The 14,872-nt window shown below is 33.0% G+C and overlaps 1 protein-coding gene and 1 pseudogene across 1 annotated transcript; one reads left to right on the plus strand and one right to left on the minus strand.

The window, feature by feature from the left end:
• Window positions 1-6,316: 6,316 nt before the first annotated feature.
• LOC138338537 (uncharacterized mitochondrial protein AtMg00810-like) lies at window positions 6,317-7,420 on the plus strand. Its single transcript, XM_069289512.1, has 2 exons — window positions 6,317-7,102; window positions 7,184-7,420. Exons 1-2 carry the CDS (start codon window positions 6,317-6,319, stop codon window positions 7,418-7,420), a joined length of 1,023 nt encoding a protein of 340 aa, XP_069145613.1.
• A 3,319-nt stretch (window positions 7,421-10,739) lies between these two features.
• Window positions 10,740-11,273, minus strand: LOC138338538 (uncharacterized; annotated as a pseudogene).
• Between the last annotated feature and the right edge of the window lie 3,599 nt (window positions 11,274-14,872).

Consider the following 14,872-nt stretch of genomic DNA (forward strand, 5'->3'; position numbering starts at 1 on the left):
AAAAATGTGAAGTTATTGGACCAATAGCCGAACACCTTAAGGTGTCAAGCCAGTGGGGTACAAATGGATTTTTATGTGAAAACAAAAGTAAAAAGGTGAAGTCGTAAGATATAAAGTACGACTTGTGGCACAAAGTTTTTCGCAAAGGCCTTATATTGATTATGTGGAGACATATTCTCCTGTGGTGGATGCAATTACCTTTATGTATCTAACAAATCTGTCATTTCATGAAAGTCTTGAAATGCATCTAATGAATATTGTCACAACCTATTTATATGGCTCATTGTACTAAGATATTTTCATGAAAGTTCCTGAAGCATTTAATATGCCTAAAACATAAAAAAAATTGCACGAAAATTGTTCGATAAGGCTTCAGAAATCCATATATGGATCAAAACAATCAGGATGGATGTGGTACAATCGTCTTAGCCCATTTTTGCTAAAGTAGGTGAACAAAATGATCCTATTTGTCCTTGTATTTTTGTAAAAAGGTCTGGATCTAATTTTGTTATAATAATTGTGTATGTTGAGGATTTAAATATCATTAACACTCCTAAGTAGCTTTCAAAAGACGTTGACTATTTAACGAACGAATTTGAATGAAAGATCTTAGTAAGATAAAATTTTATCTTGGTCTACATCTTGAGCATTTGAAAACTGAAATATTTGTCCATCAATCAACATATACAGAAAAGGTTTTAAAGAGACTTTACATGGATAAATCACATCCATTGAGTACCTCGATGATTGTGAGATCGCTTGACATACATAAAAATCTATTTCGACCTCAAGAAAATGATGAAGAAGTTCTTGGTGTTGAAACTTCATATCTAAGTGTTATTGGGGCGCTAATATATCTTGCCAATAATACTTGACAAGATATTTGTTTTGCACTATGTCTCATGGCCTGATTTAGCTCGTCCCCAACTAGACATTGGAATGGAGTCAAACATAAATTTATATATCGTTAGGGAACCATTGATATGAGATAATTCTATTCTAATAAATCCAAGTCAGAAATGACTTGGTATGCATAGGGTGACAAAATGGGTAAATACTATGGGTATCCATTCATATTACCCATTTAAAATGAATTGGGTATCCAACTCATTTAAAAAGGGTTTAAAAATGAGTAAAATCCATATTATCCATTTAAAAGTGGGTAGTTAAATAGATAAAATTGGTAAAAACAAACATAAAATAGTGATAAAGAGTTGGGCAATAAGAAAGTCTTTATTTTTAAAAAAAATGAAATTTTTGTATATTTAATTTAGGATAGGGGTGGTAGTGGGGGGGAGGGGGCTGGTAGGGGATGAGTTGATAATATTTTTTAAATAAATTTTAAGTTATCTTTTCAAAAAAAAAATTGAATGGGGGTGCGGAGGTAAGGGGGAAAGGAGTTGGGGGGGGGGTATTTTTTTTCAAAAATAAAATAAAAGTATTAATGAAAAAATCAAAAAAAATTGTTAATTTTTTTTGGGATGGGGTGTTGATGGGGAAGGGGGATGGTTGGGGTAGGGGATATGGGGGGGAGTAGGGAGGTGGGGTGTAATATTTTATTAAGAAAAATTTACGAAAAAAATTAATTTTTTTGGATGGGGATGTGGAACCGGGGGGGGGGGGGGTAGGGGTAAGGAATGTGAGGGGGTTGTTAGAGGGGTGGATGGTAAATTTTTTTAAAAAAATATTTGAAATTTTGTTAATTTCTTTTTGGGATGGGGTGTGGTGGCATGTAGGGGTTGGGTGAATTTTTTTTTTTTTACATTTTTTATTGGGGAGGGGGGGGTTGGTAGGGTAGGGGGTGGAGTGAAGTGATTTTTTTTTTGGTAGGGTAGGGGGTGGAGTGAAGTGATATTTTTTTTTGTTTTTAAAATTTTTAACAAGATTTCTAGTATAATGGGTAAATATTGTTACTCATATTATTTATTGGTACTTAATTTTACCCATTTAAAATGTGACTCGAGTTGAGTAACTTACCTATTTTTATTTAACTCATTTTTTATCGACTCGACTCACTTGTTTGTCACTCCTAGTAATGCAGATGTTGGATATTTATCTGATTCACATAAAGCTCGATCTCAAACAAGATGTTTATTTATATACAGAGGCACACCTATATCTTGTCGTTCAATGAAGAAAACATTAATTGCTAATTCTTTAAATCATGAAGAAATAATAGTCATCCATGAAGCAAGTCGGAAGTGTGTTTCGTTGAGATCAATGACTTAACATATTCAAGAAATGTGTGGTTTTCCTATGAATAAAGATATTTCAACTACATTGTACGAAGACAATGTTGCATGTATAGATCAGCTCAAGGGAGGATACACTTAAGAGACAGAACAAAACACAATTCACAAAAATTCTATTTCACTCGTGATCTTGAGAAAAAATGTTCAACAAATTCGCTCAGTTGATAAGTTGGTGGATCTGTTCACTAAAACGTTTCCAACCTCAATTTGAAAAGTTGGTATCCAAGACTGGAATGCGTTGTCTCCAAGAAATTAAACTATGTTTGCAGTAGGGAGAGTAAACTGGCGCTGCACTCTTTTTTTCTTGGCTTAGATTTTATTCCAATGATTTTCCTGACAATGTTTTTAACGAGGCATCTATTGGAAATTAGTTAGCTATTATTTTCATTTAGTTAGATATTTTGTATTTTAGTTAGTTACATTTATATATATATATATATATATATATATATATATATATATAGAGAGAGAGAGAGAGAGAGAGAGAGAGAGAGAATTGTACCCTTTGTATTAGTATGAAAAATCAGTTTTGAATAAAAAATTCCTCTTAACTCTTCTTCCAAATTTGTACATGGTATCAAAGCCGTGAGTCTACAATATCAGATTCACAATTTTTTTTCCGCCATTGTTGAGTTTCAAAGCCATGGTATCAAAAGTCATCATAAGTTCGAGTGCAAGTGTTTCGGAAGATACTCTTGAAGGAATTGGGAAGAATAGCAATCATCCTCTGTACTTACACCCTTCGGATACTTCGGGTAGTGTATTAACTTCAGTTCAACTCACAGGACCTGAAAACTACTCGTTATGGAGCAGGTCGTTGATGATCAATTTGCGTGCAAATAGAAAATTAGGCTTTGTACTTGGATCTTGTCGAAAATCAGATTACAAGCCAGAATTAGGGGAACAATGGGAGAAGTGTAATGCTTTTGTGTTGGCTTGTATTATGAACACAGTTTCTAAGGAATTGTTGAGTAGGATTGTGAATGCATCAGATGCAGCCACGGTTTGGGAAGATCTGAATGAAAGGTTCAACAAGGTTGATGGTTCTAAAAGTTATCAACTTCATCAAGAAATATGTACTCTTCATCAAGGTAATCTTACAATATCAGCTTATTTCACAAAATTGAGACTGTTATGGGACGAATTTGATGCGTTAGTACCTCCTCCTACTTGTGATTGTGATAAATCAAGGATGTATATAGATTATTTACAGTTTCTGCAACTTTTTGCTTTTTTATGGGATTAAATGAAATATACACTCATGCAAGAAGTCCAAATCTTGATGATAAATCCTCTTTCGAAGGTAAACAAAGCATATGCTATGATAACTTCTGATGAAAGTCAGCGTATAACTGCTGTAAATAGAGTTGGTGGAGATATTCATGAGTCGATGGCATTATATTCTAAAAAATGATGATTCTGTGATGCAATATAATAAAGGAAAAAATGTTAGTGGTACTTATGATCCTATGGCAATGTATGTTGGACGAGGAAGTTATGGAAATACAAGAAATAGTAGCAATTTTAAACAAAAGAAGAATTGACATTTGGTATGTGATTACTGTAAGTTGCATGGTCATACAAAAGATATATGTTTTAGATTGATTGGATATCCACCAAATTGGAAGTTAAAGAAGAAATTTGGGCCTGGTCAAGATGTGAAAATGCATAGAAAGCAAATCATGCATATGTTGATAATCAGGGCAGAGATGGATTTGAGTCTGTGCAAGGATTGAATAATAATTCGGGAAGTTTAGAACAAGCTGCAAAGGTGGGGTAGAATGGACATGAGAATCAGTTAACAACACAAACTACTTTTACTCCAAATAAATATAACAAGATCTTGCAGATGATAAACAGAGAAGATTCACAAGACTATATGGCAAATATTGCAGGTACTTATAAACTTTTATCTGTATGTAACACCAAATCTAAAAGAAAAGATAATGGAGAGTGGATAATTGATTTTGGAGCAACTCGTCATATGACTTCTAACGAAACCAAGTTAGATTACTCTGTTTCTGTAAAAGATCTAGATAAACAGGTTCATCTACCTAATGGACAAGCAACTTCAGTAACTCGAATTGGTAGCTGTAAAGTGTCAATTGGTGAAACATTGACGAATGTGTTAGTTGTTCCTGATTTTAATTTTGATTTGTTATCAGTCTCACAGCTAACTAGAAAGTTGAATTGTTCTGTGAATTTTTTCCCTGAGTTTTGTGTTTTTCAGGACCTCTCAAATGGAAAGGTGGAGGGGATTGGTAGGGAGAGGAATGGTTTATACTACCTACCCAGTCAATTCCCAGAAAGAGTTGCACATGATGAACAAAATACATTGATAAGCAATATGGTTTTTAATTCAGAAGGCTTCAAGTGGCATAGTAGGCTAGGACATCCCTCCATGAAGGTGTTGAAAAGCTTGTCTTTGATTAAAAGAGGTGAAGATATAAATGAGTGTAATAATTGTCCAGTTTGTCCTCTTGCAAAACAAACTAGGCATCCTTTTCCATTAAGCATGTCAAAGACCTTTGTCATTTTTGACTTACTTCATTTGGATGTATGGGGACCATATAAGAGTCCTACACACGTTGGTTATAGATATTTCTTATTAATTGTTGATGACTATTATAGGATGACTTGGTTATTTCTGATGAAATTCAAAAGTGATGTTTTCTAGATATTACAGTGCTTCTTTGTCATGGTTCAGACTCAATTTAATAAAACTGTTAAGATGATCAGGTCAGATAATGAGACTGAATTTTTCAATAATGAGTGTAAAGCATTGTTTGAAAAATTGGGAGTCATTCGTGAGAGTAGTTGTCCTCACACTCCACAACAAAATGGGGTAGTGGAGAGAAAACATAGACACATTCTTGAAGTAGCAAGAGCTCTAAGATTTCAAGGCTCTTTACCAATAAAATTCTGGGGAGAATGTGCAATGGCAGCAGTATATCTAATTAATAGAATGCCAACTAGTGTTTTAAATGGACAGTCACCTTTTGAAATATTTCATGGAATGCAGCCTGATCTAAGTCACTTAAGAACAATTGGTTGTCTTTGTTATGCAACTAAACTTGTCAAGGATGACAAATTTTCAACTAGAGTTGATGCATGTGTGTTCATGGGATATTCTTCTGCTAAGAAAGGTTATGTTGTTTACAGTTTAAACCACCAGAAAATGTTGGTAAGTAGGGATGTTATTTCTAAAGAGGAAGTGTTTTGCGTTTGCAACAAGAAAATGGACAAAGATGTCATTATTCAATCATCAATATATTACTACAGATTCTCAAGCTGTGGAGGATGTTATAACAGTCCAGGAACTAGCAGTGAATGATGATACCTTGGAGTTTACTGATACTAATAATCCTAACAATTCTGAAGAAGTTGAGTTAGAAGATAATTTGGTACCTAATGTTCCAGTGGTAGCACCCATAGCAACAAGACATTCAGAGAGGTCAAGTAACCATCCAGTTTGGTTAAAAGATTATGTTACAAATGTTTCTGATCATCCTTATTCCATGTCTAAATATATAACATATGATCATTTGTTACTGGATATCAATCTTTTCTTAGTCATTTTTCTGAAGAAGTGGAACCTAGCACTTATGAGGAAGCAGTGAAGGATCCTAGGTGGGTGGAAGCAATGGAACAAGAGATTAAAGCACTAGAAGATAATGGTACATGGCAGATCATGAAATTACCTGAAAGAAAATATGTTATTGATTGTAAATGGGTATTCAAAATCAAATACAAAGCAGATGGGATGGTTGATAGATATAAAGCAAGGTTAGTTGCTAAAGGGTATAATCAAACAGAAGGGATTGATTATCAGGAGACTTTTGCTCCTGTTGTGAAGATGGTTACTGTAAGAGCCATTATTGCTTTGGCAGCCATAGAGGTCTGGCCAATATTCCAAATGGATGTGTTTAATGCTTTTTTACAAGGTGATTTGTTTGAACAAGTCTATATGGAATTGCCTAAATAATTTAAGGGTGCATAACAAAATTGTGTGTGCAAGCTAGTTAAGTCATTATATGGTCTTAAGCAAGCCTCAAGACAATGAAATGCTAAGCTTACTGAGGCCTTATGTAAATCCGGATACACAGAGTCTTTTGGATTACTCATTGTTTACTAAGAAGAGTGATACAGGGATGGTAATAGTTTTGGTTTATGTTGATGATTTGTTGATCACAGGTAGTGATCCTGTGTTAGTTCAGGCTACTAAACAAGTGTTGCATAGTCGATTCAAGATAGAGGATCTAGGAGAATTGAAATATTTCTTAGGAATTGAATTCTGCAGATCAGAAAGTGGTATAGTAATGAATCAGAGGAAGTGTACATTGGAACTAATTTCCGAGGCTGGTCTTGCAGGAGCACAACCTGTTTTTACTCCTGTGGAATGTAATATAAAGCTCACTTCAGTTGCATATAACACAAGCAATGTTGATCCTCTTTTTCTTGATATAAGTAGATACCAAAGAATGATTGGTAAATTGCTTTACTTGACTAATACTAGACTAGATATTGCATTTGCAGTCCAGAATCTGATTCAATATATGAAACAACCTAAACATTCACATTGGGATGCTGCTTTGAGAGTGATTGAGTACATTAAAAGGAGTCCAAGTTTGGGGTTACTTATGAGTTCACTCAAAGATACAAAGCTAACTGGATTTTGTGATGTTGATTGGGCAGCTTGTCTCAGTTCTAGAAGGTCTGTGACAGATTATTTGTTGAAATTTGATGACTCCCTCATCTCTTGGAAATCTAAAAAAAAGAATACAGTATCTCGAAGTTCTTCTGAGGCAGAATATAGGAGTCTAGCAACCTTGACTGCAGAGGTGGTTTGGGTAACTAGTTTGTTTAAAAAGTAATGTGTAAACTTGGAATCTTCAACCATAATACATTTTGATAACAAAGCAGCTCTTCAGATTGCTGCTAATCCTGTGTTTCATGAAAGGACAAAGCACATCGAAATAGACTGTCACTTTATTCGTGAGAAGATATTACAAGGACTAATACGAACATATTACATAAATTCCAAAGAGCAAGACGCAGATGTCTTGACAAAAGCTCTTGGAAGAACTCAACATGATTTTCTTTTATCCAAGCTTGGATTATTGAATATCTTCAATACATCCAGCTTGAAGGGGAGTATTGGAAATTAGTTAGTTATTATTTTCATTTAGTTAGTTATTTTGTATTTTAGTTAGTTACATTGATTAATGTATGGTAACTAATTTCTGTTTTTAGGGTATATATATATATAGAGAGAGAGAGAGAGAGAGAATTGTACCTTTGTATTATTATGAAAAATCAGTTTTGAATAAAATTTCCTCTCAACTCTTCTTCCAAATTTGTACAGCATCAAATAAAATGTATTACAAGCTATACGTACTCTTTTGTCCTTCACTAAAATTTAACGAGGCATATTATCTATCAATGGTCAGCTAAGGGAGAGTTTTGGAAGTCATTTGGTGGTTAATTGGATGACCATAAATCCTCGGTTAATTCGCTTCTTTATGAGCATTAATGTTGTTGATAATGTGGTCAAATGGATGACTATAACTCCTAGGGTTAATTTCATGTCTTATTGGCAGTAATGTTGTTGATAATGTGGTCAAATGGATGACCGTAACTATTAGGATTATTCATACTTAATGGATAGTAATTCTCAAGGTTTAATGTAATGTTTATGACACCCTTTGGTAAACCTCAATATAATCCTATGAATAGTGATGTTGAGAATAATGTTGAATACACTTGAAAGAAAGAAAGATAGCTTATATTGTTCCTCTATTGTCTTATATGCTTCTTCTCTCATCTTTCTATCATTCTTTTGTTCTTAAGTTTTCAGCACTACTTGTATTATTTCCCTTAACACTTTCAATTCAAAAAAATAAATCTAAATTATCAATATCCGATTAACTATTATGTGCTAAACAAATTCAAGGATAAGACAATGTTTTTTAAATTCTCATCATATAGTGATTGATACGCTCAAACTTACTTCTCAAATAAGAAGTAAAGCGGTCGTGTCAAGTAAATAACCCAACTAGTGAGTTGGGATCGTTCCCACGAGGAAAATAGTTTAGGCTTAACTTCAATCTATTATTACTATTGTTCAGTCAATTACTTCCTTGGAAAGCAAAAATGATAAAAGGGGGGGTTTCTATTCCTAAACAAATGAAAATAACTAGCGAAATTAAAGGAGACAACTAACAGCTTCGAATGTTGGAGTTAATTAATTAATCAAAGTAACTAGAGTTTACGTGTTCCCCACAGGTTCATAACTTGATAATTCTAACTATAACAATTCTTTCCTAGTATCTTGCATGCAAAGTGATAAGTTATGTATTTCTAAATCCTTGGTCCGGCATCTAGAAAGTTTCACTCCGCACCTTGGTCCGGCTACGTATGTTGCTATCATAACCCTTATCTTTACCTCATATTAAGCATCGTATTCGATATTTGACTAAGTTATTACCTTGTACCAATCAATACTAGCTTATTAGATAGTATACACTAAATCTATGTGATAATTTTTTTCCTATTATCTACCTCCTTGGTCCGGCAAGTAGCATTAAGGCGAGTTCTAACGTTGGCCATCTATTAAAAAGACATCTAAGGGGAAAGAATTATCAATACATGCAAGACACTATTCTAGAATTGTTATTTTAGTTAGGTTTTACCTCATTATTTGCCTATGGTTCCCACAACCCTAGTTATGGAGTTTAGTTACCCATAGTCATAATCCCAATATTCAAATATATGGTATAAGAATTCATGTACTTACTTCAATGAGAAAGTAAAATCCGAAAGTTCGCTTGATTAATCAACAAAAATCACCAACAATCAATTACTGAAATTAATTGTAGGACAAAGAGACTAACAAAGAGTCTAAAAATAATCAAGGTCCTAACCAAATAATCCACGGTCTAACCTCAAAAATAAGGTTTCGAACTATTTATAGAAAATAAAAACCTAATTAAACAAGGACTCTATTTGCTGGAAATCAGTCAAAACGTGGCTGGGTCAACGGACCTCGCGACGGATCGTCGTGGTCACGACGGGCCATCATGGATTCTGTCGTCCCATACTCTGTGCAATTTCTTCTGCTGCTCTCTTCATTACCCTCGACGGCAGGTATGAAGGATAGTTAGAGGCACAATGGTCCGTCGAGGGTCTCCGTTCCAAAACACTTGAACTGTTGGAATATGGGTACTGGGACTACTTCTCTGATCTTCATGACGAACCTGTAGGATGGACCGTCATGGCTATGACGGTCCATCACGCTTTCCGTAACCCCACACTTGGTCAAACTTCCCCATCTTCCTTCAGCAGCTGCACTACACTGCCACCTACGGACCGTCACAAGCATGACGGACCGTCACAAGCTCCGTAAGTGGTCTATTCTGCATTTCTTCACTCAAAAAACCTCCGCATTCATCTTTGGACAGATTTCCTTCAAATAAGGAGAAACTTATATAAAAATTAGCACAAAAATGCTTTTGGACACACTAAACTTAAAGAAAAAGTATTAATAATACCGCGAAACCACGGTATATGAGTGATCTCAATTTTTTTACCATTAAATAAGAACCCAAAAATATTTTCATATGCTTCAAATTGTTCAAATCTATTTTCAAGTGAAAAAATAATTTATATATATATATATATAAAGTAATTAACTTTGAAAGATTCTTCAAGAGATATAAAGTAATTAACTCTGAAAGATTCTTCAAGAGACTTTGTAATTTCATTATCAATATTTTCATCAAATCATTTCTTTCTAAATGTTATGGGTTTCTTAAGAAATTCAAGTTCTATATTTATCTCATATGCAATTTTCTTAGTAGAAATCATAGCCCTCACAAATCCTTCTTCTCGATATTTTATGAAAAAAGAAATTAGGCCTCTAACTAGTATATGACAATATCAATATGCATATTCTTAGATTGTCAACTTTTACAAATTGAATTAACCGCAAATAATATGTCATACCAATTAGTCATATCCAATAAAAAAAAATTAAAATTTTCAAGCTCATATGTTACTAAAATAAGTAGCTTCACTTTTAGTTTTTGGATCCTCACTAACTTCTTCTAGTTTCAATAAAGCATTTCTTATTTCTGGAGTTTGAAATCTTTATGCTTTAATATTTTCAACACAACTTTCTCAATGAGTTTGTGACAATGATATAAGAGTTAGATTGGGTACAAAATCTTCTAAAATTGTCCACCGCTTGGTAGAAGAAGTAAATAACGTATATATATATTGTATCACTCCAGAAAATAATGCAACTTTCGTACAAGATATCATATCACAAAGTACCATTTCAAATTATGACAATCACAAGGTGTATAAAATGCTCTACGATTTACATAGAGACATATTTTTTGTACTCCTTAATGTTTTCCCCTCATATTTGATTCATCATCGTATCCCTATCCTCCTAAACTATCAATATCAACTCCAATATTTTTTTTATCTCATCAATATAACTTTAGAAAGACCTATTCCACTTGTATCATCCACTTTTAAAAAATCTAATAAATATTCATTGTTTTTTATTGAAGTAGTTGAAATATCCAGACTTTATAATATAAAAGTCATTTGTTCTTGATGGCTTGCATCCGATTGCAACCAAATATGATTTAGAAATATTTGCTTTCTTTAATATCTTTAGTAGTATTATTCTTGACTCACTTGCCAGTAAGTTTATCAATTTATTTTGTATATTATATCCAAGTTAATCATTATGAATTTCGTTGTGCTTAATTAGCTGAATATGTTCTTGCATAACTGAATCAAATTCAACAATTATTTCAATTAGACTTAAAAAATTACCATTACTTTCTTGATAGATCTTTTCTTTGTTCCCCTGAATGTCAAATTATTTTTCTCAAGAGTTTTGATCACAACAATAATTCTTGACAATTCATTTTTTCAGTGTACTCTATCTCTATTAATTTGTTCCTGCACATCTTTATCAATAGTTATGTTTTTATGCAATCTCATTTATAAATCAATCTATGAACTCATATTAATAATATGCTCGTTCGTTACATAATGAACTTTAAGCTTAGCCTAAGATTTTTTCAATCATTACTACCTTCACTAGCTAGTTTATTGTTATTATCACGATCCAATCCATTGGACCGTACGAGCACCACTCTAACGTCTAATTAGGAGAACCGTCATATCTCAATAATTAAAAAATGTAGAAAATCAATAAAAACTGAGATGAATAAAATCATAGAGTTCTCATAAATGAAAACCTTCTTAACAAATTCAGGTTAAGACTTGTAAAGTAATTAACACCCCCAAAGATCTAGTCTAAACAAGTACAAGAGCTACTAAGAGTACAGATTTAACAATCAAATAAAAGCACAACTCTTACCATGCGGAAGAAAAAATAGAAGCTTCAGCATAATTTCTTTGTCTTCGCCTAATAAAACATCAACAAACTGCATTCAGACTATGTCAAACTACACGTACTTGTAGGCATTATCGTTCAATCCGACGCCCACCACATAACATAAGAAAATCAACTAACAAGAGTATACAATAACCTCTCGCTTCTCCATATTTCCCATCTTCTTGAATATCTCAAAATTATACTAGTACTCTTACTACAAACTACCTTCTCCGTCAACCTTCTTTCTAGGTTCTTAGTCATAGCCTGACCATTTTGACGCATCAGAGAGTCCATAAATACAACTACAAGCATTTCGACTAATCACCCCAACATATCCTTACTTTCTCTTCTATGTTACCCTACCCTTGACATATGACACATTATAAGTACTAGCCACAAATTTTTTCCTCTAGGGCGAAATCTACCTAAGTAATTACATCACGTACACTGCCTCACTTTTCTCCCTTAAAACACACGGACAACCCTTGCTCTCAATTATTACGACCCTTGAACCTTTGGTCTTCCCGCTTCATTCAACAATTAGATACACAACAAGTTCATTCAACATAAAAGAACGATCAAACATAAGTCCTTATAACCGTATGAAAACTCTGGGGAATTACAATATCATTTATCATTACGAACCACGTCAATTTCATAAATCTGAAGATACACAATTATTTCAAGTCATTGGTCCTCTCATGGAACCTAAATCCAAACTGTTAGCATACCAGAATGTGGTATCTGATCCAATATTTATGTCGGAATGTGACAATTGATCCCATATTTATATCAAAATATGAAAATCGATCCAAGTTAGTATATCGTAATACGACACCTGATCAATTCAATAAGCCATAATCACAATTATAAGTATATCCTCATATCATACAATCAAGTCATGATTCATGACATACCTTATTCAATTTTTCTCATATACGGTTAGTGTGATCCATCACACAACAATTGCATACATATATACATTATAACAAAGCAAGAGGGAACATATATCACACCACATGAAATCACAACAATCCTAATAATATGTATACACCGACTTATATCACTTAATCAATAACCCGACTATACTTAACCCTAGTTCATCATCTAAGGTTTCATTCTATGATTTATTATCATTTTATTGGTGTACGAAAGCCTACACATAAATCTTATCGTTGATGTTCATTATACTACGTAGTTAGCACAAATTTATAACTACTCAATAAATAAAACCTAGCCTATCTGGGCGCCAGGCAGCAACACAGAGTTTTGGTTTTTTAATTTCTTGTTTTCGGAACTCGTGATAATGATCTTTGACCAAAAATCTGCGCTTCATCAACTTTCTTACGCTAGACTTCTCTTTCTCCATCTTACCCAAACAACTTTTTGGAAGTTTCTAGGGTGATTTACGTCTAAATTAGGTATTTTCAAAAAAAAGAAGGAAATAGAATTTTGCGTTATTTACATTGTGTCTCGCGTATTCCGCTCTGGCGCCAACTTACCCCGTCTTAGTGCCGGCTTAGCAGCCTGGTGGAACAATCGCCTATTATTTCTTGAAATTTCACTTTTCCTCATTAACAACGGTTTGGATCGTCACAGTTACACACAACAGAAGTTATACTAAATAATAAACAACAAAAATCAAAAACTTTATCCAAATCTTTAGAACCATTTTCTTTTCATGTTTTTCTCCATTTGCCAATTTTTGTTTATAGTGTATTGTAGAAAAATGTCTTAAGTGCTTATGCTTTGAAAAATTTATATCTAGTATTCTAATTGGTCCCTTTTCTATTAATAGATCTTTCAATTTTATATCTGTATAATTCCATTGACTTGTGTCATATATATTTTTAGGGATATAACTATTTGAATTACTTGGGAGTTCTTGATTATTGGGACTATGTCACATTTCACCAACTTCTTCTAGATTTTCTTCTTGAATGTTATTATCATCTAAGTCAATTCAACTAATGACTAGTTCATTTGAAGACATCATCCAAAATTTTTTGATTAAATTTTTTTATTATTTGTTAAAAATCTATCAAGGGCTCTTTTTTAGGATTTCTTCAAGTTTACTCTTTTTTTGTAAAACTAAAATTATATTTTTCAGTTGACATGTTTAAATTAAATGAATAATATTAATAACTAAAGCAAGATATATATGCTTATGAACTAAGAATATCAACAATAACAGTTTTTTAAGAAAAACTATAAAATAACGTTTAGAATAATAAACCTGACTCACAAATTTGATAAGTTGACATAACAATATCGAAATAGTGGTGTGTTTTTTAATTCCTTCAATATAATGACTGCTTATTACACTTCTTAAAATCTGAAGAAGACATCAAAAGTAATTTTTGTTCTTTTGTAGCTTGTAAGCAACAGTTAATCAAAAGATTTTGTAGGAGAGAGTTCAATATTGAGAATAAAAATAATAAAATTGAGAACAAAAAAGATGAGTATTAAGGTATATAGTAAGATATGGTTGAAGTCTTGTGAGATAAATAAAGAAACATAATTTCACACTCAAGGAAATTATTTTCAAAAATTATTTCATTCGCTAGACCTAATTAAAAACTAACGTCACTTTACCTTCTTTTTTTTAAAAAAAAGTTCTTGGACGTTTTTTTTCAGTTCTTGCACTTTTTTTGTTAAAAAATTAAAAGTAAATATATTTTTTCTAGTATATATACAAGTATTTAAAAAAAAAAAAGGAATCCCCTCCCCCCTCCCCCCCCCAAAAAAAAATACGGGGTCCGAAGCGATGACCTTAGTGGTCTAGTGACTAAGACGATCCTGCCTCTGTGGTTGACCTCATTGGCATTAATACAAATTACTTCTTAACAATAGACACACATCCTTATCCTCATCCTCATCACTCTCTTCCAAACTTTCATAGAACGGCTTAACAACTTAATACCTTGTAATTGTCGCAATTTTTTTTATATCTCCCTTAATCTTACACAAAAAAAATCATTGTACTCTACCTCTATTCCTCGGGCATCCTATCGATCCTAAAAATGACATTGAACAAGTTTGTCAACCACTCCAAACCTTCTCTATCCGTGTTCTTCCAAAACTCCACTAGAATCGTCCTAACACTTTTCACTTACTCATCTTTTTAGTAGCACACTTCACGTCCTCAACCTCAATACACCTACAATACCCAAAATCTCGATGTCTCTCTAAGTGTTCC

Source organism: Solanum lycopersicum, chromosome 9 (assembly GCF_036512215.1).
Source record: "Solanum lycopersicum chromosome 9, SLM_r2.1".
Lineage (NCBI taxonomy): Eukaryota > Viridiplantae > Streptophyta > Magnoliopsida > Solanales > Solanaceae > Solanum > Solanum lycopersicum.

What these genes read in the sequence shown, in the direction of transcription:
- LOC138338537 (XM_069289512.1), top strand. Translation starts at nt 6,317, where the DNA reads ATGCTAAGCTTACTGAGGCCTTATGTAAATCCGGATACACAGAGTCTT. An exon ending in TGACTGCAGAGGTGGTTTGG is followed by an intron (nt 7,103 to 7,183) that starts GTAACTAGTTTG and finishes GCAGCTCTTCAG; the next exon opens with ATTGCTGCTAATCCTGTGTT.